The sequence below is a fragment of the Notamacropus eugenii genome, chromosome 1 (genome assembly GCF_028372415.1).
Source record: "Notamacropus eugenii isolate mMacEug1 chromosome 1, mMacEug1.pri_v2, whole genome shotgun sequence".
Taxonomy (NCBI): Eukaryota; Metazoa; Chordata; class Mammalia; order Diprotodontia; family Macropodidae; genus Notamacropus; species Notamacropus eugenii.
The window spans coordinates 329922688-329950321 of NC_092872.1; the positions used below are offsets into that span (position 1 = coordinate 329922688).

General features: G+C 36.9%; 1 protein-coding gene across 3 annotated transcripts in view; it reads right to left on the minus strand.

Annotated features, from left to right (window-relative positions):
* Nucleotides 1-27634, minus strand: part of SLC25A21 (solute carrier family 25 member 21) — a 759060-nt gene that overhangs the window by 47538 nt on the left and 683888 nt on the right. For all 3 annotated transcript variants that reach the window (XM_072629746.1, XM_072629748.1, XM_072629747.1), the window contains one exon: nucleotides 26894-27001. In XM_072629746.1, coding sequence (XP_072485847.1) covers nucleotides 26894-27001 — 108 coding nt within the window. The remainder of the gene's footprint in view (nucleotides 1-26893; nucleotides 27002-27634) is intronic.

A 27634-nucleotide genomic window follows, 5' to 3' on the forward strand; every position in this document is an offset into this window, starting at 1 on the left:
ATTTTCATGAGAGGGAGAGAAGCACATAGTAGGCACTCAGTAAATGTTGGTTAAATACATGAATTAGAAAATGAATGGGGGGAGGAGCCAAGATGGTGGAGTAGAAAAACACGCATATGCTAGCTCCAAACCCACAGCTCATAAAATATCTGTAAAGAAGAACTCCCAGCAAATTCTGGAGCAGCAGAAGCCACAGAACAACAGAGTGGAGGAGATTTCTGTTCCATAAAGACCTGAAAACCTGACATGAAAGGTCTATCGTGCACTGACCAGACCAGAGCCCAGCCCTGCCTTGGCCGTGGGGCACCAAGAGGAACAGATCCTAGCAGGCTTCAGGGACAGAATCTCCAGTGGCAGCACAGGTCCTTCCACCCACAGGTGAGAAGGGTCGGTGAGAGGGTCTCTTTGGCTGGTCAAGAGGGGAGTGGGGTGTCCCCATAACTCAGGCCCCCTCAGGAGGCAGCAGCGGGCTGGGGGGGGGGAGGGGCAGTGGACAGGGGCTCCCAAAGCAGGCAGGAGCTTGGATCCATTGTTGAAGGTCTCTGCATAAAACCCCTGAGGGAACTGAGCTGTGCGAGGCTGCCCTGCCCCCACCTGAGCACCTAAACTTAATTTCACACTGAATAGCAGCCCTGCCCCTGCCCAAAGCCCTGAGGCTGGGAAGCAGCATTTGAATCTCAGACCCCAAGCACTGGCTGGGCAGATCTGGAGGCAAAGTGGGTGTGGAAAGAAAACTCAGAAGTCAAGTCACTAGCTGGGAAAATGCCCAGAAAAGGGAAAAAAATAAGACTATAGAAGGTTACTTTCTGGGTGAACAGATAATTCCTCCCTTCCTTTCTAATGAGGAAGAAAAATGCTTACCATCAGGGAAAGACACAGAAGTCAAGGCTTCTGTATCCCACACATCCAAAATAAATATACCATGGGCTCAGACCATGGAAGAGCTCAAAAAGGATTTTGAAAATCAAGTAAGAGAGGTGGAGGAAAAACTGGGAAGAGAAATGACGCACATGAAAGAAAAGCATGAAAAGCAGGTCAACACCTTGCTAAAGGAGACCCAAAAAAATGCTAAAGAAAATAACACATTGAAAAATAGGTAACTCAATTGGCAAAAGAGGTTCAAAAAGCCAATAAGGAGAAGAATGCTTTAAAAAGCAGAATTAACCAAATGGAAAAGGAGGTTCAAAAGCTCCCTGAAGAAAATAGTTCTTTCAGGAGGCTAATGACTTTATGAGAAACCAAGAAATCACAAAACAAAACCAAAAGAATGAAAAAATGGAAGATAATGTGAATTATCTCATTGGAAAAACAACTGACCTGGAAAATAGATCCAGGAGAGACAATTTAAAAATTATGGGACTACCTGAAAGCCATGATCAAAAAAAGAGCCTAGACATCATCTTTCATGAAATTATCAAGGAAAATTAATGGTCTTTTTTTTTAATCCTGCTCCACTGAAGTATTCTTCCCATTTCCCATGAGGTATTCTTTTCATTTCCCTTTGTCCCTGAATACTTGTCACTAATCAAAATCTTACAGATCTAAGCTCCTTTGAGATTCAGTCAAGTTTAACCCTTGTTGTTGGCCATGATTTCTTCAGATATAAGAGCTTTTCAATAGGTACCATCCTTTCTGTAGTTCTAGTGTGTATCTTTATGTGGAGATATATATATCTAATTAACTATTTTTCTTCTCTTCTCTCCCAAGGAACAGTTTTTATGGTCAGCCCTGCTTCACCAGTCTTTCACTATAAAATTATATATAATATGTATTATGTATGACCAGAACTTCACAATAAAAATACAGTTGGATTCAGGTCACTGAAGTGCCTGGGATGGTGAGAAGTTAAATGATAGAGCCAGGATATTATGGAGGCAGAAATGGAACTCAGAACTTCCTGCTTCTAAGGTTAGGTTACCATCCACTAGGCTATTCTGCTTTTATATGCATATCTAGTACAACTATATATTCAGTCACTTCAGAGTTTTGGCAAAGAAGACAATTCAAAGAAATTCTTGTAAACTATCCTAACTTGAAGTACGAAAATTTGTCTTTATTTGTTTTGTTCTTAGATACTGAATCATCTACACATAAGCAAATATTTAATTAGAAAGGCAAAATATTACTTTTACTGGGATGCTAAACAGGAAAATATAGATCCATTTTTACTAGTTCTCTGTCAACATGGGTAATTTTACTAAACTTATTTGATTATTGAGCTTTCATTTCAAAACAAAAGATTGACTGATGATTCCAATAATATCCAACTAAAGAAGTCTTTCCTGAGGAGAAGACTGAGCTCAGTTTTCAATATTTATTTTCACTATCATTTTCATATTTGACTGCCAATTTTTGGTCAGGTTGTATTCCAGCTCTCTCACGTGTACCTTAAGAGGAAATGCATGTATAAAAGTGAAAATAAATGAACTACACCAGGCTAATGGTGGAATAAAATCTTCAATACATTGAGACTTGGGAAAATTATTAAAATTTTAAAGGCTCTCAAAGCCCTGGCAACAATGATTTTAGAACTACCAATTACAATAATACAGCAATGACCAGAACTCTTGTGTTTAGAGAACCTATCAGAGTGCTCCTTAATTGTTCATGAGATATGACAGTTTTTAACCTGAAGGTTAATGCACAGTTAATTAAGGCAACAAGTTAAGATGTATAATCTAATTATTGCCTGCCATTTATACAGGAGCTCAAAGTTAAAAGTACCCAGTTTTGTTTTTTTTAAAGCCTTAAGTGGTGTAATCTAATAGACAAGAACCTTTGGCTGAACAGTGCTCTCTGACACCACGCTGGGGCACTGATTCATTACAGACTGAGGGAACAGTCTTACCAATAAATCACTAAGACAATTTATGGCAACTTGCTATATTTTTTCTGGACTCCCTCCACTCAAATGGTGACCATGTCTGGCTCAGCTTAACAAGTGAGCTCACAGTAAGAGGTGTTAGGCTGCAGGCATTGTTCTTTGGGTAAATAACCACCCGAGCTTAGCCAACAAATAGAATCCTATATGATCTGCCAGTTCCAAGATAAGATGCCAGTGGTTTTCCTCCTTTAAGAAGAACCCCTTGGCTCAAGCAAGACCATGTCAAAAGATAGCATGGTTCATATATGTTCACATCCTCACTTCCTAAAAGCAAGGTGAATTTTATGGCAGTCCAAAGCCAATACATCGCATTAGATTTAATTGTGTTACTGAAAAGCAAATCAGATGAGACCTTTACACAACAGACTGAGTGTCCACCTGGAGGCTTTTAAAAATGCTCTTGTTTAAAAAAAAGAGAAAGGAAAGGAGAGGTGAGAACAGAGACAAGAAGAAAGGAAGAGAGAAGAGAGGAGTGAAAAAGAAAGAAGTAGAAAGGAGAGGAGAGAAGAGGAAAGGAGAAGAGAGGAGAGGAGAGGTGAAAGAGAGGAGAGGAGAGAAGAGAAGAGAAGAGGAGAGGAGAGGAGAGGAGAGGAGAGGAGAGGAGAGGAGAGGAGAGGAGAGGAGAGGACAGGAGAGGAGAGGACAGGAGAGGGGAGGAGAAGGGAGGAGAGAGGAGGAGAGGGGAGGAGAGGGGAGGAGAGGGGAGGGGAGGAGAGGGGAGGAGAGGGGAGGAGAGGAGAGGAGGGGATAGGAGGAAAATACTCTTGATTTTCAGCAGAAAGAAGATTATTAGTGTTTTTCTTTAGGTAGGTGAATCCTTAAAAATCTGAAAAAATAAAAATATTTCTTATTTTTAAAAGCAAAAAGAAAATGTAGCTACAGGAAACAAGCAAAAAAATTCTGTCTTTTTATATTTCCTTTAGTTTAGATTTGCATAATCAACTTTATTATATGAAATGTTAAAAATTAAAAAATGACATTATTAAAAGCAACTTTATTTGATAACATGTAAGAACATTTTAAACTAATTAATTAAATCCCATCCAAACTTCTATTATGTTGGCTGGGAGAACAGGTTTTCATAAACAACAACTCCTAAACACAGGGATTTAATACTGTTTAAACACAGGACTGTTGCCTATGCAAACTTGACTGGCTATCTACAAAGGACCACATGGGTCCAACATGCAGGTTGAGTGCTTTCCAAGATATGTAGCTACTATCACTGTTTCTCTGCTCCAGTAACTAGCTACTAAAATTATTTTTAAATGACTTTTTATTTATTTCATTAAATATTTCACAATCACATGTAAAAAATTAATAATAATTCTTTTCAAAATTTTGAGTTCCAAATTTTCTCCCTCCCTTCAGGCTCAATCCTCCTTGAGAAATCAAGCAATTTGATATCTATTATACATGTAAAGTCATGCAAAACATGCTTCCATATTAGTCATATTTCAAAAGAAACCACAAACAATATAAAACAATAAAGTTTTAAAAGTTTTCAAAAGTATAGCTCAATCTACAATGAGTTCATCGGTTCTCTGTCTGGAGGTAGATAAGCATTTTTCATTGTGGATCCTTTGGAACTGTCTTGTATCATTGTGTTGGTCAGAGTATCCGTCTTTCACATTTGGTCAACCATACAATATTGCTGTTATTGTGTACTATGTTCTCCTGGTTCTCCTCATTTCAAGCTGCATGAGTTCATATAAATCTTCCCAGGTTTTTCTGAAACCATCCTGTTTATCATTTCTTATAGCACAACTGAATTCCAGCACAATCATATTACAACAACTTGTTCAACCATTCAGCAGCTGAGGGACATTCCCTTGATTTCCAACTCTTTGCCATAACAAAAAGAGCTTCTATAAATATTTTTGTACATGTATATCCTTTTCTTTTTCCTTTGATCTCTTTGGGATCCAAATCTAGTATTGGTGGATCAAAGGGTATGCACAATTTTATAGCTCTTTGGGCATAGCTTCAAATTGCTTTCCAGAATGGTTGGATCAGTTCACAACTCCACCAACAGTGCATTAATGTGCTAATTTATCCACATCCCCTTCAACTTTTGCCATTTTCCTTTATTTTGTATTATTTTAGACAATCTGACAGGTATGAGGTAATATCTCAGAGCTGTTTTAATTTGCATTTCTCTAATCAGTACTTAGAAATTTTTTCAAGTCACTATTGATAGCTTTAATTTCTTCTTCTGAAAACTGCCAGTTCATATATTAGTGCTTTTGAACATTTATCAGTTGGAGAACGAGTCACATTTTTTCATCAATTTGGCATAGTTGAATACATAATGTAAGAATTGTAACTTTTATCAGAGAAACTTGCTACAACCCCCCCCCACACACACACACAATTTTCCTTCTAATTTTAGCTACATTAGCTTTATTTGTGTAAAAACTTCTTAACTTCACATAATTAAAATTAGCCATTTTGCTATCCAGTAATCCTCTCTGTCTCTTGTTTGGTCATAAACTCTTCCCTTATCCATAGATCTGACAAAGATATTTTCCCATACTCCTCTAATGTACTTGTGATGTCCTTTATATCCTTGTCATTTATCCATTTTGACCTTATTTTGATGATGTAAAATATTGGTTCATCCCTAGTTTCTGTCAAACTACTTTCCAATTTTCCCAGAAATTTTTATCAAATGTTGAATTCTTATCCCCAAAGTTCATATCTATGGGTTCATCAAACAGTAAGTTGCACTACTATGTATTGTGTACCTAATTTATTCCAGTGATCCACTACTCTATTTCTTAGCCAATATTGTCACTTTAATGGATACCAATTTGTAATATAGTTTGGGAGTTCCTGGGTAGTAGAGTAGATAGAACACCAGGCCTGGTGTCATGAAGACCTGAGTTAAAATCGATCCTCAGGCTGTATTAGCTGTGTGACTCTGGGCAAGTGATGCCCCTGTTTGCCTCAGTTTCTTCATCTGTAAAATGAACTGGAGAAGGGAATGACAAATCACTCCAGTATTTCACCAAGAAATTCCCAAATGGGATCAGGAAAAGTTGGACATGACTGAAACTACTAAACAACAACAAGAAAATTGTATTTTGAAATCCGGAACTACTAAGCCACCATCCTTAAATTTTTTTCATTGATTCCCTTGATATTCTGAACTCTTCATTATTTTGGAGGAATTTTATTATAATTTTTTTCTAGCTCTACAAAATAATTGTTTGGTAGTTTTATTGGAATAACAATGAATAAATAAACTTAAGGAGAATTGTCATTTTTACTATATTGACTTGGCATGCCCATGAGCAATTCATATTTCTCCAGTTGTTTAGATGCATCTTTATTTGTGTGAAAAGTGTTTTGTAATTGTGTTCACATAATCACTGGGTTTCTCTTGGCAGGTAAACTAAAGTATTTTCTATTATCTGCAGTTATTTTAAATGGAATTTTTCTTTCTATCTCTGCATTCTGGGTTTTGTTGGTAATATATCTAAATGCTGTTGATTTATGCAGGTTTATTTTATATCCTACAATTTTGAGGAAGCTGTTAATTATTTAAACTAGCTTTTTTAATGATTCTCTAGTACTCTCTAAGTATACCATCATATTGCATTTGTCCTTCATTTTTCAAGAGGACCATGACATCAGGGAAATGATGACAAGACTTGCAGTTGACTTTGATTTGAGGGAGGCAGGGTTGTGCAAGATCACCTGCCTCACTTTCTCCTCCAGAGCCATCTAGAGTCAGTGACCATATGTTCACCAAGATAACTGGAGATGGCCAAGGATGCAATGGGAGATCCTGGCCCTTTTGGGCTATGGCTTTTTCAGGTACCACTTAAGAGTCAGGTAATGCCCATGCCCATTATGTAAATAGGTCTAAGGAGAAAATACCATCATGACATCTGCAAAATATGCCAGTTTTATTTCCTCCTTACCTATTTCTATTTTTCAATTTATTTTTCTTTTCATTGCTTTAGTATTTTCTATATGATATTTCTAGTATAATATTGAAAAATGGTAATGGACATCCTTATTTCACTCCTGATTTTAGTGGGAAGGTTTCAAGTTTATTCTCATTACAGAGAATTGCTCTTGATTTTAGATAGATACTATTTATCATTTTAAGCAAGTCTCTACTGATTCCTACACTTTCTGGTACTTTTAATAGGATGGGTGTTGTATATTCTCAAAGACTTTTTTCTGCATCTATTGATATAATGCTATTATTTTTGTGGATTTTGCTATTGATATGGTCAATTATGTTGACAGTTTTGCTAACATTTAACCTGCCACACATTTCTGGTATAAATTCTACCTGGTTATAGTGTATGATCTTTTGTGATATATTATTTTAATCTTGCTAATATTTTATTAATTTTTTTGCATCAATATCATTAAGAAAATTGTTCTACAGTTTACTTTCTCTGTTTTGTCTCTCCTTAGTTTAGGTATTAAAACTGTGTGTTCATCCTTTGTTGCTGATGAAGACCATGCCATCAGAGAAATAATGACATGATTTACACTTGAACTTTGTTTTGAGTGGGAGGACTGTGCAGGTCACCAGCCTCACTTCTCCAGAGCCATCTGAATCCAGTGACCAGATATTCATCAGGATGACTGGAGATGACCCAGGATGAGGCAGTTGGGGTTAAGTGACTTGCCCAAGGTCACACAGCTAGTGAGTGTAAAGTGTCTGAAGTGAGATTTGAACTCAGGTCCTGCTGGCTCCTGCATTGGTGCTCTATCCACTGAACCACCTAGCTACTCCCTATATTTGTGTCAGAAGAGGAATTTGGTAGGACTTCTTCTTTACCTGTTTTTTCAAATTGTTTGTATAGTATTAGAATTACTTTTCCTTAAATGTTTGGTAGAATTAACTTGTAAATCTATTTGGTCTTGGAAATTTTTTCTTAGGGAGCTTATTGGTGGCTTGTTCAACTTAGTTTTCTAAGATAGGGTTATGCATTCTACTCACTCTTCTGTTAATCTGAGCAGTTTACGTTTTTGTAAATATTAATCCATTTTATTTGGATTGTCAGTTTTACTGGAATATCATTGAGTAAAATAACTCCTAATAATTGTTTTAATTTCATTCTCATTGCTTGTGCATTTATCCTTTTCATTTTTTATATTAGCTATTTGATTTACTTTTTTCTTTTGCTAAAATCAAATAAACCAAGTGGTTTATTTTCTTTTCTTTTAATAAAATCAGATTTTGGTTTTATTTATTAGCTGAATTTTTTTATATTTAAATTTATTTAAGTTTTCAACATTTATATCCGCAACATTTTGGGTTCCAAATTTTCTCCCCATTTCTCCCCTCCCCCACCCCAAAATGCCAAGCATTCTAATTACTCCTATTACCAATCTTCCCTCCCTTCTATCATTTCTCCCTTCCCTTATCCTCATCTTCCCTTTCGTCCTGTAGGACAAGATAACTTTCTATACCCCTTTACCTCTATTTCTTATTTCCTAGTTGCAAGAACAATACTCAACAGTTGTTCCTAAAACTTTGAGTTCCAACTACTCTTCATTCCCTCCTTCCCCACTCATTCCCTTTGGAAAGACAAGCAAATCAATATAGGCCATATCTGTGTAGTTTTGCAAATGACTTCCATGATAGTTGTGTTGTGTAAGACTAACTATATTTCCCTCCATCCTATCCTGCCCCCCATTGCTTCTATTCTCTCTTTTGATCCTGTCCCTCCTCAAGAGTGTTGACTTCAAATTGCTCAATCCTCCCACTGCCCTCCCTTCCATCATCCCCCCACCTGGCTTCTCCCCCACTTTCTTCTATTGTAAGACAGGTTTTCATACCAAAATGAGTGTGCATTTAATTCCTTCCGTTAGTGAATGTGATGAGAATAAGCTTCATGTTTTTTTTCTCTTACCTCCCCTCTTTTTCCCTCCACTGAAAAGTCTTTTACTTGCCTCTTTTATGAGAGATAATTTGCCCCATTCCATTTCTCCCTTTTTCCTCCCAATATATTTCTCTCTCACTGCTTAATTTCATTTTTTTAAGATATGATCCCATCCTATTCAATTCACCCTGTGCTCTCTGTCTCTCTGTGTGTATGTATGTGTGTGTATGTGTATGTGTGTGTGTGTGTGTGTGTGTGTGTGTGTGTGTGTGTGTGTGTGTAATCCCACCAACTACTCAGATACTGGAAAAAGTTTCAAGAGTTACAAATATTGTCTTTCCATGTAGGAATGTAAACAGTTCAACTTTAGTAAGTCCCTTATGACTTCTCTTTGCTGTTTACCCTTTCATGCTTCTCTTGATTCTTGTGTTTGAAAGTCAAATTTTCTATTCGGCTCTGGTCTTTTCATCAAGAATGCTTGAAAGTCCTCTATTTCACTGAAAGATCATTTTTTCCCCTGAAGTATTATACTCAGTTTTGCTGGGTAGGTAATTCTTGGTTTAAGTCCTAGTTCCTTTGACTTCTGGAATATCATATTCCATGCCCTTCGATCTCTTAATGTAGAAACTGCTAGATTTTGTGTTATCCTGATTGTATTTCCACAATACTTGAATTGTTTCTTTCTAGCTGTTTGCAATATTTTCTCCTTCACTTGGGAACTCTGGAATTAGGCCACAGTGTTCCTAGGAGTTTCTCTTTTTGCATCTCTTTCAAGAGGAGATTGGTGGATTCTTTCAATGTTTATTTTTCCCTCTGGTTCTAGAACATCAGGGCAGTTTTCCTTGATAATTTCATGAAAGATGATGTCTAGGCTCTTTTTTTGATCAAGGCTTTCACCTAGTCCCATAATTTTTAAATTGTTTCTCCTGGATCTATTTTCCAGGTGAGTTGTTTTTCCAATGAGATATTTCACATTATCTTCCATTTTTTTCAACCTTTTGGTTTTGTTTTATGATTTCTTGGTTTCTCATAAAGTCATTAGCCTCCATCTGTTCCATTCTAATTTTGAAAGAACTATTTTCTTCAGTGAGCTTTTGAACCTTCTTTTCCACTTGACTAATTCTGCTTTTTAAAGCATTCTTCCCCTCATTGGCTTTTTGAACCTCTTTTCCCAATTGAGATAACCTATTTTTAAAGGTGTTATTTTCTTCAGCATTTTTTGGGTCTCCTTTAGCAAGGTGTTGACCTGCTTTTCATGCTTTTCTTGCACCTCTATCATTTCTTTTCCCAATTTTTCCTCCACCTCTCTTACTTGATTTTCAGAATCCTTTTTAAGCTCTTCCATGCTTGAGACCACTGAATATTTATTTTGGCTGTTTGGGATACAGAAGCCTTTACTTTTATGTCTTTCCCTGATGGTAAGCACCGTTCTTTCTCATCCAAAAAGGATGGGAGGAGATATCTGTTCACCAAAAGAGTAACCTTCTATAGTCTTATTTTTTCCCTTTTTTGGGAATTTTCCCAACCAGTTACTAGGTTTTTGGGTCCTTTGTCAAGAGTAGGGTATACTCTGAGAATCTGTAAGATATCAGTTCCTCCAAGGCGGCACAGTCAAGCATGTACACTGGTCTGGGAGCAAACAGGGATTTTTGTGCCCAGAATCTTAGCAGAGTTTCCTCTCCATGGCCACCTGGCCTCCAGTTCCTCCAAGCCAGCACTGAGGGGCTGGGATTCAGTCAAGCTGTGGGGGCAGGGCTGCTATTCAATGGGAGACAAGGACCAGCTCCCTCAGGGCCTCTACTCAGGGCTGAGGTAATAATTAGCTCCTCAGTGCCCTCAGGGGTTTTTGCGATCCACCAATGGATGCAGGTGGCTGTACAGGGCTGCTGTGGCCTCTGCTGCTGCTGCCTAAGGTTGGAGCTATGGGAAGGCCCTTCTCCCTTCCTGGCCAGCTGAAAAAACCTCGTCACTGACCTTTGGTGCCTGTGGGTTGAGGGACCTGCGAACCTGCTGCTACTGAGACTGGGGATTCTGAGACTGGAGATTACTCCCCAGAGGGCTGTTCATGAGCTGTGTGCCACATGGCCAAGGCTGGGCTGGGCTCGGCTCCGCTTCCGTGCAAGAGATATTTCCCATGGTCCTTTCAGGTCACCCTGGGCTGGAAATCTCCCCCACTCTGTTGTCCTCCACTTCTGCTGCTCCAAAATTTGTTGAGAGTCCCTCTCTACAGGCATTTTATGGGCTGTGTGGGGAGAGCCTGCATATGTGTGCCTTTCTACTCCACCATCTTGGCTCTGCCTGAATTTTTTTAAAACTTTCAGTTTTATTAATCTCTCCTCTGACTATCAGGATTTCTATTCTGATGTTTAATGAGATTTTCAATTAGTTCTTTTTCTAGTTTTTTTTAGCTGATGCTCAATTCTTTGACTTGCTTTTTAACTTTTATATTGATGTATGCATTTAGAAATCAAAATTTTCCTTAAGTATTGCTTTGGTGACATCTCACAAATTTTTGAATGTTGTCTCATTGTTGTCATTTTCTTTAATGAAATTATTTATTATTTTTATGATTTGTTGTTTTTCTTATTAATTTTAGATTAGATTATTTAGTGTACAATCAATTTTTAATCTTTCTACAGCCTTTATTAAATATAATTTTTATTACATTATAATCTACAAGTAGTACATTTACTATTTCTGCTTCTTTGCATTTGATTGTGAGGTTTTTATGCCCTACTTAATAGTTAGTTTTTTGAAGGTGTCATGTACAGTTGACATTCAATTTCCTATTTCTATTCAATTTCCTGCAGAGGTCTATCATATCTAACTTTTCTGAGATGCTATTTATCTCATTATTTTTCTTATTTATTTTATAGTTAGATTTATCTAGTTCTGAGAGGAAAAACGTTAAGGTTCCCCACTAGTACAGTTTTACTCCCTATTTCTCCACTAATTCATTTAACATTTTGAAAAAAATAATTTGGATGCTATTCCATTTGGTACATATATCATTAGTATTGTTATTATTTCATTGTCTATGGTTCCTTTTAGCAAGCTCTGCTTTGTCTGACGTCACAATTGCTTGCCCTGACTTTTTTTACTTCAGCTGATTACTTTCAGCTGAAGCATAATCAATCCTGCTCTAGCCCCTTATTTGAACTCTATGTTTCAAATGTCTCTCTTGTAAACAATGTATTTTGGGGTTCTGCTTCCTACTCCATTCAGCCATTCACTGCCATTTTATTGATGAATTCATCCCTTTCACATTCACAGTTATGATTACTATGTATTTCCCTCTATCCCATTTTCTTCTCTATATCCTCTATTTTTATCCTGTTCCTCCTCTAAAGTTTGTTTTACTTCTGATCACTACTTCTTTTATCTCCCCTCCCTTTTAATGATCCTTCTCCCTTTCTCTTGTCCCCCTTCCTTCTACTTCTTTGTTGGGTAAGATAGATTTCTATTACCAATTGAATGTATATGTGTATGCACATATAGTTATCGATTTATAGATTAGGTTAGATATATAGATAGATATAAATTACATATGTATTATAAAATATAGATTATATATGTATATATTCCATCTTTGAACCAATTTAGATCCAAGCATTCCCCCCCTCTCCATTTCCCCCTTCATTGTAAAAACTTTTCCTAGTGTGCCTCTTTTATATAAGATAACTTCCCCCATTCTTCCTATTCCTTTCCCCCTTTTTACAGGCCATCCCTGTTTCTCACGTATACATTTTTGACATCATTCCAACATAATCAATTCTCTCACATAACCTCTTTTCATATAGGATCCTTTTAACTGCCCAATAGTGATGATATTTATAGAAGATGCATGTATCACCTTCCAACATAGAAAAAGTGAGCAGTTTAACTTCATTGAGGCCCTTATGATTTCTCATTTGTGTTTACTTTTTTAATGTTCCTCTTGAGTCTCATATTTGAAAGTCAAATTTCCAAGAGTCTCAGGTTTTTCATCATGAAAGCTTGAAAGTTCTTTATTTTGTTAAACATCCATTTTTTCCCTTGAAAGTTTATACTCAGTTTTGCAGCGTATGTTATTCTTGATTGCAATCCTAGCTCTTTTGCTTTCTTGAATATAATATTCCTAGTGCTCTGCTCCTTTAATGAGGTAGCTGCTAAATCTTGTATGATCCTGATTGTGGCACCACCATATTTGAATGTTTGTTTCTCTCAATGACTGAAGTAATTTCTCCTTGATCTAAGAGCTCTGGAATTTATTATGATATTTCTGGAAGTTTTTATTTCAAGATCTCCTTCAAATGGTGATTGGTGGATCCATTCAATTTTTATTTTGTCTTCTGATTTGAGGATATTGGGTCAGTTTTCCTTGATGATTTATTAAAGTGTGATGTCTAGGCTCTTTCTTTGATTGTGGCTTTCAGGAAATCCAATAAATCATAAATCATCTCTCCTCAATCTATTTTCTAGGTCAGTAGTTTTTTTTCTATGAGCTATTTCACATTTTCTTCAACTGTTTTCCTTCTTTAACTTTATTTTACTGTTTCTTGATGTCTCACAAGGTCATCAGCTTCCACTTGCCCAATTCTAATTTTTAACAAATTATTTTCTTCAGTGAGCTTTTGTACTTCTTTTTCAATTTGGCTAATTCTGCTGTTTAAGGAGTTTATTTTCATCAGTGAAGTTTTATAGCTCTTTTCTCATTTGGCCAACTCTTTTTTAAAGGTATTTTTCCTTTGATTTTTTTTAATCTCTTTTACCAAGCTTTTCATAATTTTTTCACTTCTTTTCATTTCTTTACCTAGCTTTCCCCCTATAACTCATATGATTTTAAAAATTATTTTTTCAGTTCTTCCAGGAATTCTTATTGGACTTGTGTCCAATTCACATTTTTCTTTGAGACTTTGCTTATAGCTGCAGGAAACAGTGTTTAATTCCAAACCACCAGAACTAGCCCTGAACACACATGCTTTTTTGAATATTTCCTGTCCTTTAATTTCCTGTCCAGACTCATGTGACCTGCTTTGACATTTGGCCCAGCCCACAGTTTGAGTCACATCTAGTCTATAGTGAGAGGAGCTTGCTAAACAGGTAGAGTAGGAAGGGTGGAGCAAGAAAAGAGAGTGAGGCAGAGCTGGGAGAGAGCAAGGCAGAGTTAAGGCAGAATAGCTAGCATGAGTGAGAGAGGGAGGCATTTTACTTAGGGGAGCTTGCTTAGGGGAGGCCTGACAGAGTTTCATGCAACGCTTGCACATGCCAGCCTGACTGGGACAGATACCTGGGAGGAAGACACATGGAAGGAAAATGAAACAAATTTAGATAGGGAGGCTTCTAGGAATGTGGGAACACATCCAATACTACGAAGAAATCAGGAGAATGGAGGAGGGGTGCACACAGTGTTTTAGGAAGTAAGTGAGGATTTTACTCAGCAGGTGGTCACCGATATTTTAAGTCGATTCATCCAAAAGTGGGAGAATCATTATTATTTTGAATGGTGAAAATCAGTGAGGAATGGACCAGAGAAGTTTGGGTAGATAACATATTGTTTGAAATTTATAGGTCAAAATCCTTTTGTACAACAAGCTTTTAAGGATTACCATATTCAAGGAGGTAACAATAGAATTAATTTGTTAGCTTTAACTGCTGGGGATGCAATAAACAGTATCACACTGACTCTATGTGGCCTAGTGTAGACGGACCCTGGTATTCACTTAGAGACCTTGTGAGAAAGTTAAAAGAGGAGTTAATGAAAATTGCAGTTATGATTGGAGATGCAGATGTATATCACAGTCCTCCCCTAACAGTTTCTCAAAGAACCATAATAGTATTTAATAGCTCCTCCTGCTTATAAATAGAGAATTCTGACTCTACTAATTGAGGGAACAGGGCACCCTCTTATGGAGGTGCTGAATAAGATTTCACAGTTATGTAACTCAGGGAAATGGGGAAAAGATCAATTTACTCAAGAGAGAAGAGCAAATAGCCAGTGGATTCAAAGTCAGAATAGACTAAGGAGGAAAGAATCCCTGCTTTATTAAGAACAGGGATACATTTTGGAAAAATAGATGGTATTCCAACTAACGAACTATGTAAGATGTACTAAGAAAAGGGACTTAATAATAGACAGAATAGAGAAGTAAGAAGTGTCCTTGCAGACCCTCCCAAATCATTGTATCCAAATTTGTCACACCTGTATGGAGAATAGGAAAGGGGTCAAGCTGCAGTTTAGATTAAAGAAATACAGTTAGGATTGCAGACCCCATATCAATTTAACCATATACTGGAAAAATGGATCAACTACTGTAACTAGAGCATTAATAGATACTGGGATGGAGGCCTCCATTACATATGGAAACTCTGATAAATTTAAACATGTAACTCCTGTTACCATCACAGGACTGGGAGGGGCTGAAATATCAACTAGAAAGAATGATGAAAATTGGACAATTACCTAACAAAGAATATACCATGGCAATACCCATTCCTGAATACATCATTGGAATAGATATATTGAGAGGTATAAATGGATTATTGAAAGAACAGTTAAGGAAGGTAAGTAATAACAACTATTATCAACATTGGAAAGATAATTTATTCACTGCTTTAAGTAATTTGAATAATAGACCATTGGGGGGAAGTATATCTCTAGCCAGAATGATGACCCCAAATCTGTACATTAGAAAACAACACATAAGATTCCAAATATCGAATATTGGACTATGAGGCGAGATCTCTTAGCACTCTATCCAGGAACATTGGGTTCAGCAGGATATGATTTACATTGTTTAGAAAACTTTGTTTGGATAGAAAAGAAATACAAGTGGAGCCAAGATGACAGAGTCAAAGCAGGGACTTGTTACAACTCATCTCCCAAGTCCAGTCAAATACCTGTAAAATTACTCTAAACAAATTCTGGAGCAGCAGAACCCACAGAATGACAGAGTGAAGCAAATCTCTAGCCCAAGACAGCCTGGAACGTAGAGGGGAAGCAACTATTACACCAAGCTGGAAGCAGAGTGGAGTCCAGCATGAACCACACCAACACAGACAGAACCTGAGCAGGTCTCAGGGGGGACTGATTCACTGGCAACTGTATCATTTTTCAGACTTCATGACCCCAATCCACCAAGGACAAATTGGAAAATCAGTGGAAAAAACCTGTCAGAACTGTGTCAGAGAGTAGAGTTGTCCAGCCCAGCCCCAGGGCTACAGAGAGGGTGGAGGAGCCTAGGGCAGCCATAACAGCCACAGCACCAGCAGAGACAGCAGGAGTAGTTATTTCAGGAGCTCTAGGTCCACATATTGACAGGACTGGGGGGTATAGAGCCACTGACAGTACACTTACCTCAACTAGAAGCAGAGATCTACCTTGACAAAGAGTTCAAAAGTCAAGTAAATGGCTGGGGAATGAGTAAAACAGGAAAAAGAATCAGACTATAAAATCTACCTTTCATGACAAGGAAGACCAAAATATACAAACAGAAGAAGTCAACAAGTCAAAATTCCTACATCTAAAGCCTCCAAAAAAAATATGAATTGAAGATGACAAAGTAGAAGGAGGGACCTACCCTTAGCTCTATTCCCAAATCCCACAAAATACCTGTAAAAATGACTCTAAACAAAATCTAGATCAGCAGAAGCCACAAAATGACAGAGTGAAAGAGATTTCCAGACCAAATCAGCCTGGAAGGCCAACAGGAAAGGTCTATCCCACCAAGTGCAGAGCAGAGCTCGGCTCAACATTGACCTGAGCAACACACCAGGGACAGGACTGGAGCACGCAGAATCCCAGGCAGCACTTGCAGTTCCAAGATTTCTTACCCCACAAACACCAAAGACAGCTTCAAAGGTAAGTGAGAAAGCTCTTTCACCTGGATGAGAAGGGAGCAGGGTCCAGACCTAGCCTCAGGCCCAGGGCTGGGAAATCACTGCAGCATAGCATTCACTTTTTGGAGTCCTCCACCTAAAGACCCTAAGGGAATTGAGCAGATGATCTGGATCTCAGCCCTGAGTGGTGGCCCTGGGGTGAGAAGGAACACTGGCTTAATGGAGCTGGAGGCAGTTGTGGAGAGGGAAACTTACTCACAGATCCTGGGCAGAAAACCTTGTGGTTGCTCCCAGGCCAGGAGAGAAGGAAACCTCTCCCTTGGTTGTGTCACCTTGGAGGAACTGAGAACTTACAGGTCCCTAGTGTATACCCTCCACTTAACAAAGGACTCAGAAGCTAAGTAACTGACTAGGAAAATGCTCAGAAAAGGGGAAAAAATAAGACTATGGAAGGTGAATTTCTTGGTGAACAGGTATTTTCCTCCACCCTTTCAGATGAGGAAGATCAAAGCATACCATTAGAGAAAGATACTAAAGTCAAGGCTTCTTCATCCAAAACATTCAAAATAAATTTGCAATGGTCTCAGGTCATGGAAGAGCTCTAAAGAGATTTTGAAAATCAAATAAGAGAGGTAGAGGAAAAACTGGGAAGAGAAATGAGAGTGATGCAAGAAAATTACAAAGAGTGAGTCAACAGCTTGCTAAAGGAGGCTCAAAAAATGCTGAAGAAAATAACACCTTTAAAAATAGACTAACTCAATTGGCAATAGAGGTACAATAGAGGTACAAAAAGCTAATGAGGAGAAGAATGCTTTAAAAAACAGAGTTAAACAAATGGAAAAGGAAGTTAAAAAGCTCACTGAAGAAAATATTTCTTTAAAAATTAGAATGGAACAGATGGACATGAAGGACTTTATGAGAAAACAAGAAACTACAAAACAAAACCAAAAGAATGGAAAAATAGAAGACAATGTGAAATATCTCGCTGGAAAAACAACTGACCCAGAAAATAGATCTAGGACAGATTATTTAACAATTATGGGGCTACCTGAAAGACATGATGAATAAAAGAGCCTAGACATTATCTTTCATGAAGTTATCAAGGAAAACTGCCCTGGTATTCTAGAACCATAGGGTAAAATAAATATTGGAAGAATCCACCGATCACCTCCTGAAAGAGATCTGAAAAGAAAAACTAGGAATATTGTAGTCAAATTCCAGAGTTCCCAGGTCAAGAAGAAAGTATTGCAAGCAGCCAGAAAGAAACAATTAGAGTATAGTGGAAATACAATCAGGATAACACAAGATCTAGCAGCTTCTACATTAAGGGATCAAACAACTTGGAATATGATATTCTAGAAGTCAAAGTAACTAGGATTAAAACCAAGAATTACCCAGAAAAACTGAGTATAATACTGTAGGGGAAAAAATGGTCATTCAATGAAATGGAGGACTTTCAAGCATTTTTTAATGAGAAGACCAGAGCTGAATAGAAAATTTGACTTTCAAACACAAGAATCAAGAGAAGCATGGAAAGGTAAATAGGAAAGAGAAATCATAAGGGACTTACAAAAGTTGAACTGTTTATATTCCTACATGAAAAGATAATATCTGTAAGTCTAGAGATTGTTCTGAGTATTTGGGTAGATGGGGGGATTATATACATATAGACCAAGGACACAGGGTGAGTTGAATAGGAAGGGGTGATATCTAAAAACATAAAATTAAGGGATGAGAGAGGAATATATTCCCTCCATATATAATTATATATATAATTCCCTCCATATATAAAATAGATCCAGGAGAAACAACTTAAAAATAATTGGACTACCTGAAAGCCATGATCAAATAAAGAACTTAGATAACCAGATAATGTTCCAAAGGCTTTGGAGATTATAGCACATGGAAAAGATAGTAGTGTAACTATTCTTTATTCAGGAGAAAATGATTACCAAATTGTGCCCTTAACTCATATATTTTTGCCATGAAAAAGGTTTTGATAGTGGATTCATGAACTCCAGAAGCACAGCTGATACTATATTTACCCTGCTTCTGGTTATTGTCTCTTTATTCTTTTTGACTTTTGTCTATTCATCTTGTTTGCTAGATTTGCCTCCTGCAGGCTTAGAGCCCTCTACTTGTAGATAACTAACTGCTTGAGCTTGATGTCATCCTTTGTCCAAGACTGAGATATGTCACTCCTGGCCCTGGCATCAACCAATTCTGGATGCTGACTAATGAACTGACCCCTTGAATGGGATCTCTTGATGCAGGCACAGCTCTACTTTCAGTCTCAGCAGGAAGTAGTTATAGAAGAGACTTTTGTCCCTTACCCCAAGGAATTTTGGGTCCCATTCATTTAAGGGGGGAATGATAGGGTGCCTATGTCAAAGTCCCCAGCTAAGATGATCTGTTTTAAGTGTTTTATGTGTTTATTTTGTGTTATCCTTGCTATTTTGTTGCAAATTTATGTTGATACCAGTTACCCCTAAACTCCCATTGACTTGTTAATGGACATGAAAGATCTCGGAGCCAAATGTAATGTTAAGGGAATTCGAAGATCTTCTCTGTCCCTTAATAGGCCCTTGTGACTTGCTTTGAGATTTGGTCCATCCCACAGCTTAAGTCATGTGGAGCCCACTTGCCAAACAGGTGGATCAGGAAGTGTAGAGCAGGAACAGAGAGTGGGGCAGAACTGGGAGAAAGTAAGCCAGAGATGAGGCAGAGCAACTATTATGAGTGAGAGAGGGAGGAATTTGCATTGGGGAGTTAGTTCGTAGAGAGGGAAGGCTTGAATATGTTCATGCTTCCTGGATGTGTATAAACTTCTTTGTTACCGTGGTGGAATTGGCTTTCTAATATCTGAATAAATATCTTGGTTTGTCCTTGAGGAAGAGAGTTATTTGTGTTTTGTGAATTTATCCTGAAAATACGCATGCATATTCATAGAAGCTGCTGTGGATATTGCACTGGCTACAGTATTCAACTCTCCTTTTTTCATCAGGAATTCCTGAAAGTCTTTTATTTCATTGAATAACTATTTTTTCCCCTGAAGGATTATACTCAGTTTTTCTTGGAAAGTGATTCTTGGTTGTAATGCTAACTCCTTTTCCCTCTGGAGGATTATATTCCAATTCCTGCCCTTCTACCCCCCCACCCCCACCCCTTCATCCTTTGATGTAGAAGCTACTAAATATTGTGTTATCCTGACTGTGGCTTCATAATATTTGAATTGTTTCTTTCTGCTTGATTGTAATATTTTCTCATTGTCATGGGAGCTCTGGAATTTGACAACAATATTTCTGTGAGTTTTCATTTTAGAATCTTTTTGAGGAGGTGATTGCTGAATTTTTTCAACTTTTATTTTACTTTCTGCTTCTAGAGTATCAGGGGAATTTTCTTTGTTATTTTTCGAAAGATTATATCTACACTTTTTTCTTGATCATGGCTTTCAAGGAGTCCAATTAATTCTCAAATTATCACTCCTCAATCTATTTTCAGGTTAGTTTTTTTTTCCAATGAGATATTTCATGTTTTCTCTTTATTCATTTTTTTGATTATTTTATTGTTTCTTAATGTCTAATGGAGTCATTAGCTTGCATTTGCCCAGTTCTAATCTTTAAGGAAAATTTTTTATTGAGCTTTTATACGTCCTCTTCCATTTGGTTAATTTTACTTCTTGAGGAGTTCTCTTCGGGGATTTTTGTGCTTCTTTTACCATTTGGCCTATCTTATCTTTTAAGGTTATTAAAGTATTAAGGTATTTTTTTTGCATGCTTAATCAAGCTGATTTTTTTATGCCATTTTGTCTCCTCCCTCACTGTAGTATTGTTTCAAAAGTAGCATGAAAAAGCTTCCTATGTTGGTAAAATACTCAAAAGTTTTGCTTCTGAGTGAAAAATTAGGGTTATTAATAGAGACATATGAAGGACTATAGTTTTGAGGAAATTTTAATGAGAAGTATATCTGGCTAATAACTTAGTTATCACTATGATTCATTTTAATGCCAGGAAAGATCATAGATGGGAGAAATTCATTTCATCTGCTGCTGAGTAATTCTCAGGCAACATTTCATGTACTAAATTTAAAAAATAATTCATCATATATACTTAACATGCTATTGATGCTGGCTACTCAAATTATCTCTAAACAGTATAATAGAATTTTTAAAATGAATAAAAAGTACTTCCAATATCTGCCTTTGTTCAATGTTTGGAGTATTCATGAAACAAAACAACTATTTTTTATTCCTTTTGTGCTGGGCCTATATAAGGTAATTCAAATAAGCAATTCAGATCAAACTTGACCAACAGAAAAGAGTAAATATTTTTCACATGCTTACCACACACAGGTGTTGTGCTATATCTATATGTTTATAGATATAGATAGAGAGATAGAGATAGATAATATGGATATAGATATATAGATATAGATATACACACATATACACAGACATTGATATAGATATAGATACAGATACACACACACACATTAGCTAGGCTGCTCAGTGGATAGAGTGATAGGATGCCTAGCCTCAAGTCAGGAAGACTTGAGCTCAAATCTGACCTCAAATACTCACTGCGACCCTGTTACAATAGGAACAGAGTTAGATATATAAGCATATGTGTGTATGTATGTATGTATGTATAGGTATATGTATGCACATATACACACATATATACCCACAAATACATATATATGCATATGTTTATAGATATAGCTACGTCTATCTTAGCCTTATTGCACATTACACAATTTCAGGTTCTCTTATTCCATCATACTTTCATGACTACATTTTACACCAGTTTTCTTATTTATTGTCCTCCATATGCAACATCTATCTCCTGTCTCTGCCTTTTTGAATAGACCATGTCTAGAATGCATTCCTTTCCTTATCTTAGATTTTTTGAATCCCTATTCATCTCCCAATCTTATGTCAAATGCCAACTCCTATATGAGGCCTTTCTGGAAAATTTCATTTTATTGGAGTACTAGTAGCCATATTCAAAAACACTTCCATCACTACTAATTAGAAATGTGCAAAACATGACTCTGGAGTTTGTATCTCATACCCATCAGATTGGCAAAGATGAGGGAAAAAAAAGGAGTCACTAAACTGACTTTGATCCAATTTTAGCACAACTAGGCCTAGAGATCAAAAAAAGAAGAAAAGGACCCATATACACGAAAGTATTTTAAGAAGCCATCTCAAAGAGGTTATATTCTATGGAAGGGATATAGCATCTAAACTGACAAGTACATAAATACAAAGTATATTTAAAATAATACAAAGTAGTTGGAAGTGGGAGACAGCACCGAAACCTTGTATAAATGAGCACCAGAAAGATCTTGTGAAGAAGATGGGGCATGAGTTGTGCTTGGACAGATGCATCCCAGGCATAGGGAACTACCCTTTAAAAGGCATGAATGTGGGAGATTTTTTCATAACTTACTAGAATTAAAACTTTCAGTAATTAATCAGTTAGTTTTTAGTCCTTCGCCATGCTTTATAAACTACATACACCTCTTTTCCCATAACCTTTCTCGCTCAATGCCCCATAATCTTATCATTTTAGACAAGCATCAGTGTCACTAGCTATACAACTTATTAATAGTGCCATAAATAATACAAAGACATGAAAGCATTTTAACAATGTGTCAGTTGTGAAAAAGATCACAGTCAGAGTCATCTGACATTTTCTAGATGAGTAGATTATGTACCAATGAAATGCAATTTACCTTAGAATGACAAAAGCAGAGAATTCTAGAACTTGTGTACATATAAGGAAAGTATGTACCTTGTCAGGAAACACAAAGAGCCTATGAAGACAATGAGCTAAAGGCACATTGTTTGCCATGACTGAGAATACAAATTTATAACTCCCTCTCCAAAAAAAATAATAAATGGACCAACCAAGCTAAAACCTCCAAAGATGCGAAAGCAAAATAGGATGTTGCTTAGGTTTAATACGAAAGATGGATGAAAATTTGGATCTATTCCAGTATTATTTGAACATTTTTTTCATACCCATTGAACCAAACCATGGCATGACAAAGCTGTGATTACTTTGCTCCAAGCAGAAGGTCAAGCAATATTTGATTTAGAAACTGGTTTTCTTTACTCCCGGTGATTTTTAATACACTAGCCAAGATGCTGGCACTGAAAATGAAGGAGGTGGGGCAGAGATTGTAAGACTGACTGAAATGGTGGTAATTTAAAGACTAGAGAGTTAGACATCTATTGAAATACTTTATTTAGAAATTGAAAGGGATTTTGGAAAGGTCTAGGAGTATCAGAAATTGTACTTACCTTATTTGTACACATTATTTCCAGTCCTTCTTGAGGATATTTTATGGCTAAAATAGTATATGATTTTATAGATACTTAGCTGCTTACTATCTGCCAGAAGTATCAATTTTAAATATATGGAGGAAAGTCATGATAATCAGTATGAGGGAGGGTACCCAAACTGTAGAACTATTAGCAATAGGTGGTAAACAAATCTCACATAGGTATCAAAATGTGATCAACTAAGTCAGTCAGCTACCCCACTCCAATTGAATTAACAGATAAGATTACATCCTAAGAGAGATCCCCACCCTGTGATTGTCACAGGACAATCTATTTCCTTTAGCTTTACAGAGATGGGGAATGGAGGCATCCATGAATTCCTGGAGGATAACTCTTCTTTCATATAACCTGGAAAATTTCAGTTGTCTTTTGTATGAGCAACAGACTCCCTACCTTGCAAATCTCAGCTGGAGTAGAACGCACACCAGGTGCTTCACCATACAAAAGCAACCTAATGGCATCAATTCTCTTCTGCTTGTGCCAATTTTGGTCTAACAATTAACACCAAGTACACACAAGTGCTCCATCAGTCAGCACCACACCATCTATATGTGAAACCATTGGTTGTAGCAAATGGAGAAGTTTTGAATGTTGTGGATAAGTTCACTTACCTTGGTAGTATACTTTTCAAGCATGTACACATTAATAATAAAACTGACACATACATTGCCAGAGTTAGTTCATTATTTGGGAGGATCTGAAGGAAAGTATGGGAGAGAAGAGGTATTAGACTGACTACAAATTGAAGGTTTACAGAACCATTGTGCTGACCTCATTGTTGTATGCCTCTGAAACAGTATACCAGCGCCATGCCAGGAAACTGAATCTCTTCCATTTGAATTGTCTTAGGAAGATTCTGAAGCTCACTTGGCAGAATAAGATACCAGACACTGAGATCCTTTCTTGAACTAAACTGTCAAGCATTCAAAGTTTGCTTTAGAGAACACAACTCCAATAGGCTGGCCATGTTGTTCTAATGCAAAATGTACACCTGCCAAAAAGACTATTTTATGGAGACCTCAAACAGGGCAAGCATTCACATGGTGGTCAGAAGAAGACTCTCAAGGTCTCTCTTAAGAAATTTGGGATTGGTTGTGTAACATGGGAGACACTGGAACAGGTCCTCTCAGCATAGAGTACCCACATTGAAAGCAGAATTGAAACAGCTCAGGAGAAGCACAAGATGTGCAAATTTAGAGAATGCACTTCAAATATTCACATGTGCCTGATATGTGGTAGAACATTCCAAGCTTGCTTTGGTCTGATCAGTCACAGTTGGACACACTGAAACTTGACTCTAGCATAGTGATGTCATTTTGGTTCTCTTCAAGAGGGAAGGACAACAAACCAAGATTATATCCTAATTACTTTATCAAGCAGAACACCTCTATGCTCTTACTACTTCTCCCAGAGGTTGTTTTACAGAGAAGGAAATTGAGTCTCCCAAGAGGAATGTAACTCAAGGTCACAAATGAAGAATTATAGGGTAATAGATTTAGAGGCTTAAGAGACCTCAAAAATGATAAATTCCAACCTTTTCATTTTACACATGAGGAAACTGAGACCCAGATAGAGTAAATAACAGATAGTAAGTGACTCAAGCAGGATACAAATCCAGTATTTTCTGAACTCCAAGTCCACCACTATATTTACTACTTTAGGATACCCTGTAGGCCTCATTTTATTCTTACTAACATTGAGGCTTAATTCTGATGGAGTCAAATAGATGCAAACTTCATAAACTCATTAATTGCTAGAGCTGGATAAAACCTTAGAAACCACCCCCTCATTTTCCAGAAGAAGAAATAGAACAGGGACTGTCAAAATAGGGACTGGAAAATAGGTCTATGACTTCTAACTCAGGGACCTTTAGAAAGGTTCTTGATATATGACTTCCTAAACTAAAACTTACTTTGTGTCACTGGCCTTTCCAAACCTTCAATCCATGGTCTCATGATTAGCAGCTCATCAGGAAGATCCTTGTATCGCTCCTAAGTGCACTCTGTCTTTAAGCTAATACATCCCTTGGAGAACAGCTCAGGAGCCTCCTGAGAACAGCAGGAGTCTTCTCTATAACACTGTTGGAATTCCTAGTGCTGGCACTACAGAAAAGTCTGAACTGATGAGGGGGTTAATTTAAAGGCCCTTTTCCTAAACTTGAACTAAACTGGAACTCAAGTTCTATCAGATGCCAGGGCTACTTCTGGTTTATCTCCATCTTTGTGCACTGAACTTCTTGAGACAGAACTTAAACCAAGGCACAAATAAGCCAACAACTCTGCTTCCCAAAAAGAAATTTCCCTGCATCTGTCCCAATCTCATCATGGCTCCAACCTTCCACAGCTCCTCTGGCTCTGTCTCAATTTCTTAAAGCAATTGAAAAATGGTTTATATCCCCTGACTTGGACAAAGCCTCCATCACCCTACCCTAGTTTTAGGTCTTAGTTAAGGTAGCTCACAAAAAAGGAGACTGCTTACTTGGGGCCTTACATACCAATAAAAATTCTGAGATCTAATCTCTGTTAAGATGGTGATATTTATATAAGGCTTTGTAACCTTCCCTCACTCATATTTATCTTAAGAGGCAAAAGTGAGTGTAAGAACTGATAGGATTTCTGATATTTGGAGAAAAACATTTCCTCTCGGTCATAAGAATTATTTGCCTTTTCTTTGAGTTGAAGGTGGTCTTGAGTCACTTATAAGAGTTGTGGAAGGGATCAGACAGAAAGGAAAGAGCTGGAACTGAATGAGTTGAAGGAGGGAGAAGGCAACCTTCATCCCCCACCAGGACTTAATAATATGAATTGGAAAGAAGTAATGACACAGAAGCAACAGGTGAAGAAAGGGAAAGGAAGGAAAGCTGAGCTCTCAGGGAAAGGAGAAATAGAGGTGAATATCTTGGAATAAAGAACTCACATTGTGGTTGATGGTTGTAAACTCCACTTCAAGGACTGAGGGAAGTTCATTTTCTGGCTTCCCCTTTTTGGGCCTGTCCAGTAAAAGATATTTTATGCTCTTCTCAATTATTTTACCTAAGGATTTCCTGCATGCCGACTTTGCTTCACATATGAAGAAACCTGGGGCCAATCATAAAGCCTTGTCTTACATATTTAGTCTAAGATGAGAAACATGGAATGGAAGAAGCCAGTGTTACCTGGAAATATACAGAATTTAAATTGGGACAAAGAGTCAGACTGCTGCCTGAATGTTAGGATAAGAAGTCCTAACTGGGGGCTTGGAGCTACTGTGATTGTTTTAATAGCTTAATTTGATTCAAATTCTATAAATAACCAGGGGAAGAGACTATGTGGCACCTTGGGTCATTGTAATGTCCCTAGGCTAAAAACAAGTTAATTTTATAACTGAGTATATCAGATTATCTTCAGGAGGGAGGGAAGCAAGGAGAAGGGTACAGGAATGAAGAAAAGATCTCTCCCTAAACTAAGCCATAGAGAGAGGACAGGTTATGCTTGGGAAGGATTTGGCTCCACTCTTTTTCAGAAGGGAGAATGGAGCAAAAAAGGATCAAGTATTGCCCAGTCAACTCTCTAATTATACCCAGCAGTATTACATAAATATCAATTTTTTTCTTGGGATGAAAATCAATAGCATGTAACTTTTGAAACTGTTTCACAATTTTAAAAAATTAAGTTCAACAATATTGTGTCTTTAATGACTTTTACCATAGATTGATCTAGTATACGCAGGCATTTTGCCAAAAACAGAGAAACTATTTCTAAAGAAGCCATAATCGATTATATCATAACTTTAAAAAAATCAATACACATAAATACATATGTTCATTAGAACTCACTGAATTTTGGTTAACTCTTTACTTGAAGAAAGATTTCATTCTTCTTTGAGCAACTTCCTTTACAATAATTCATAGGGACACTATCATTTCAAAAAAAGGAAGAAATAGATGTCACTATATAACATTTAAAAATTAGACCAGTATTTTCTAACAGTATTAAAAATTATTACCTGCGCAAATGTGTCCCGATTGGCCTGCAAACCAACTTTTACAACCTCAAAAGGGTTAACCACAATAGCTTCGGTTAGTCCAGATCCCAATCCTGCAACTGCAAATGCCTAAAAAATTAAATAAATCAATATTTTAAAACAAGTTTCTATTTGTACGATGTTAAATCACTATACTGTACAGCTGAACATTATCATGAATATGGAGAGATCTATACAAATAGACAGTATACCATTACTAAACAGTTTTAGTCCTGATTAGATACTGACAATTCATGACTAAGAAATTATTGAAGCCACAAACCACATTCTAAAAATTCAAAATAAAATATCAAGACTATCAACAGCAACCTCTTTCCCTTAGCCAAGAAAAAGGTCACATTACTGATTTAAGATTCATGTTAAAAATATACCCTTATATTCAATTTGAATAGACTTTGAAATTGTAAAGTGAGGACTTCATTTTTAACATTTATTTAAATGTACTTTTCAGGGCTAAAAGAGCAGAAGTAAAATAAAGTTTGTTTTTTTGCTTAGAATTCAGGTAATCTACAGATTAGTTTGAAATATTTAAGAATGTATTCATAGTGACAATATTTATACTTAAATTAAATATTGTTATAGCTAACATAACTTCCTAATTCAAAAAGAATGTCCATTTACATTTGACTGCCTTAGACTTTAAAACCCTGATAAAATACTAAATCAGGAATAGTTGGGTTTTCCAATGGCATGAAACAAAAA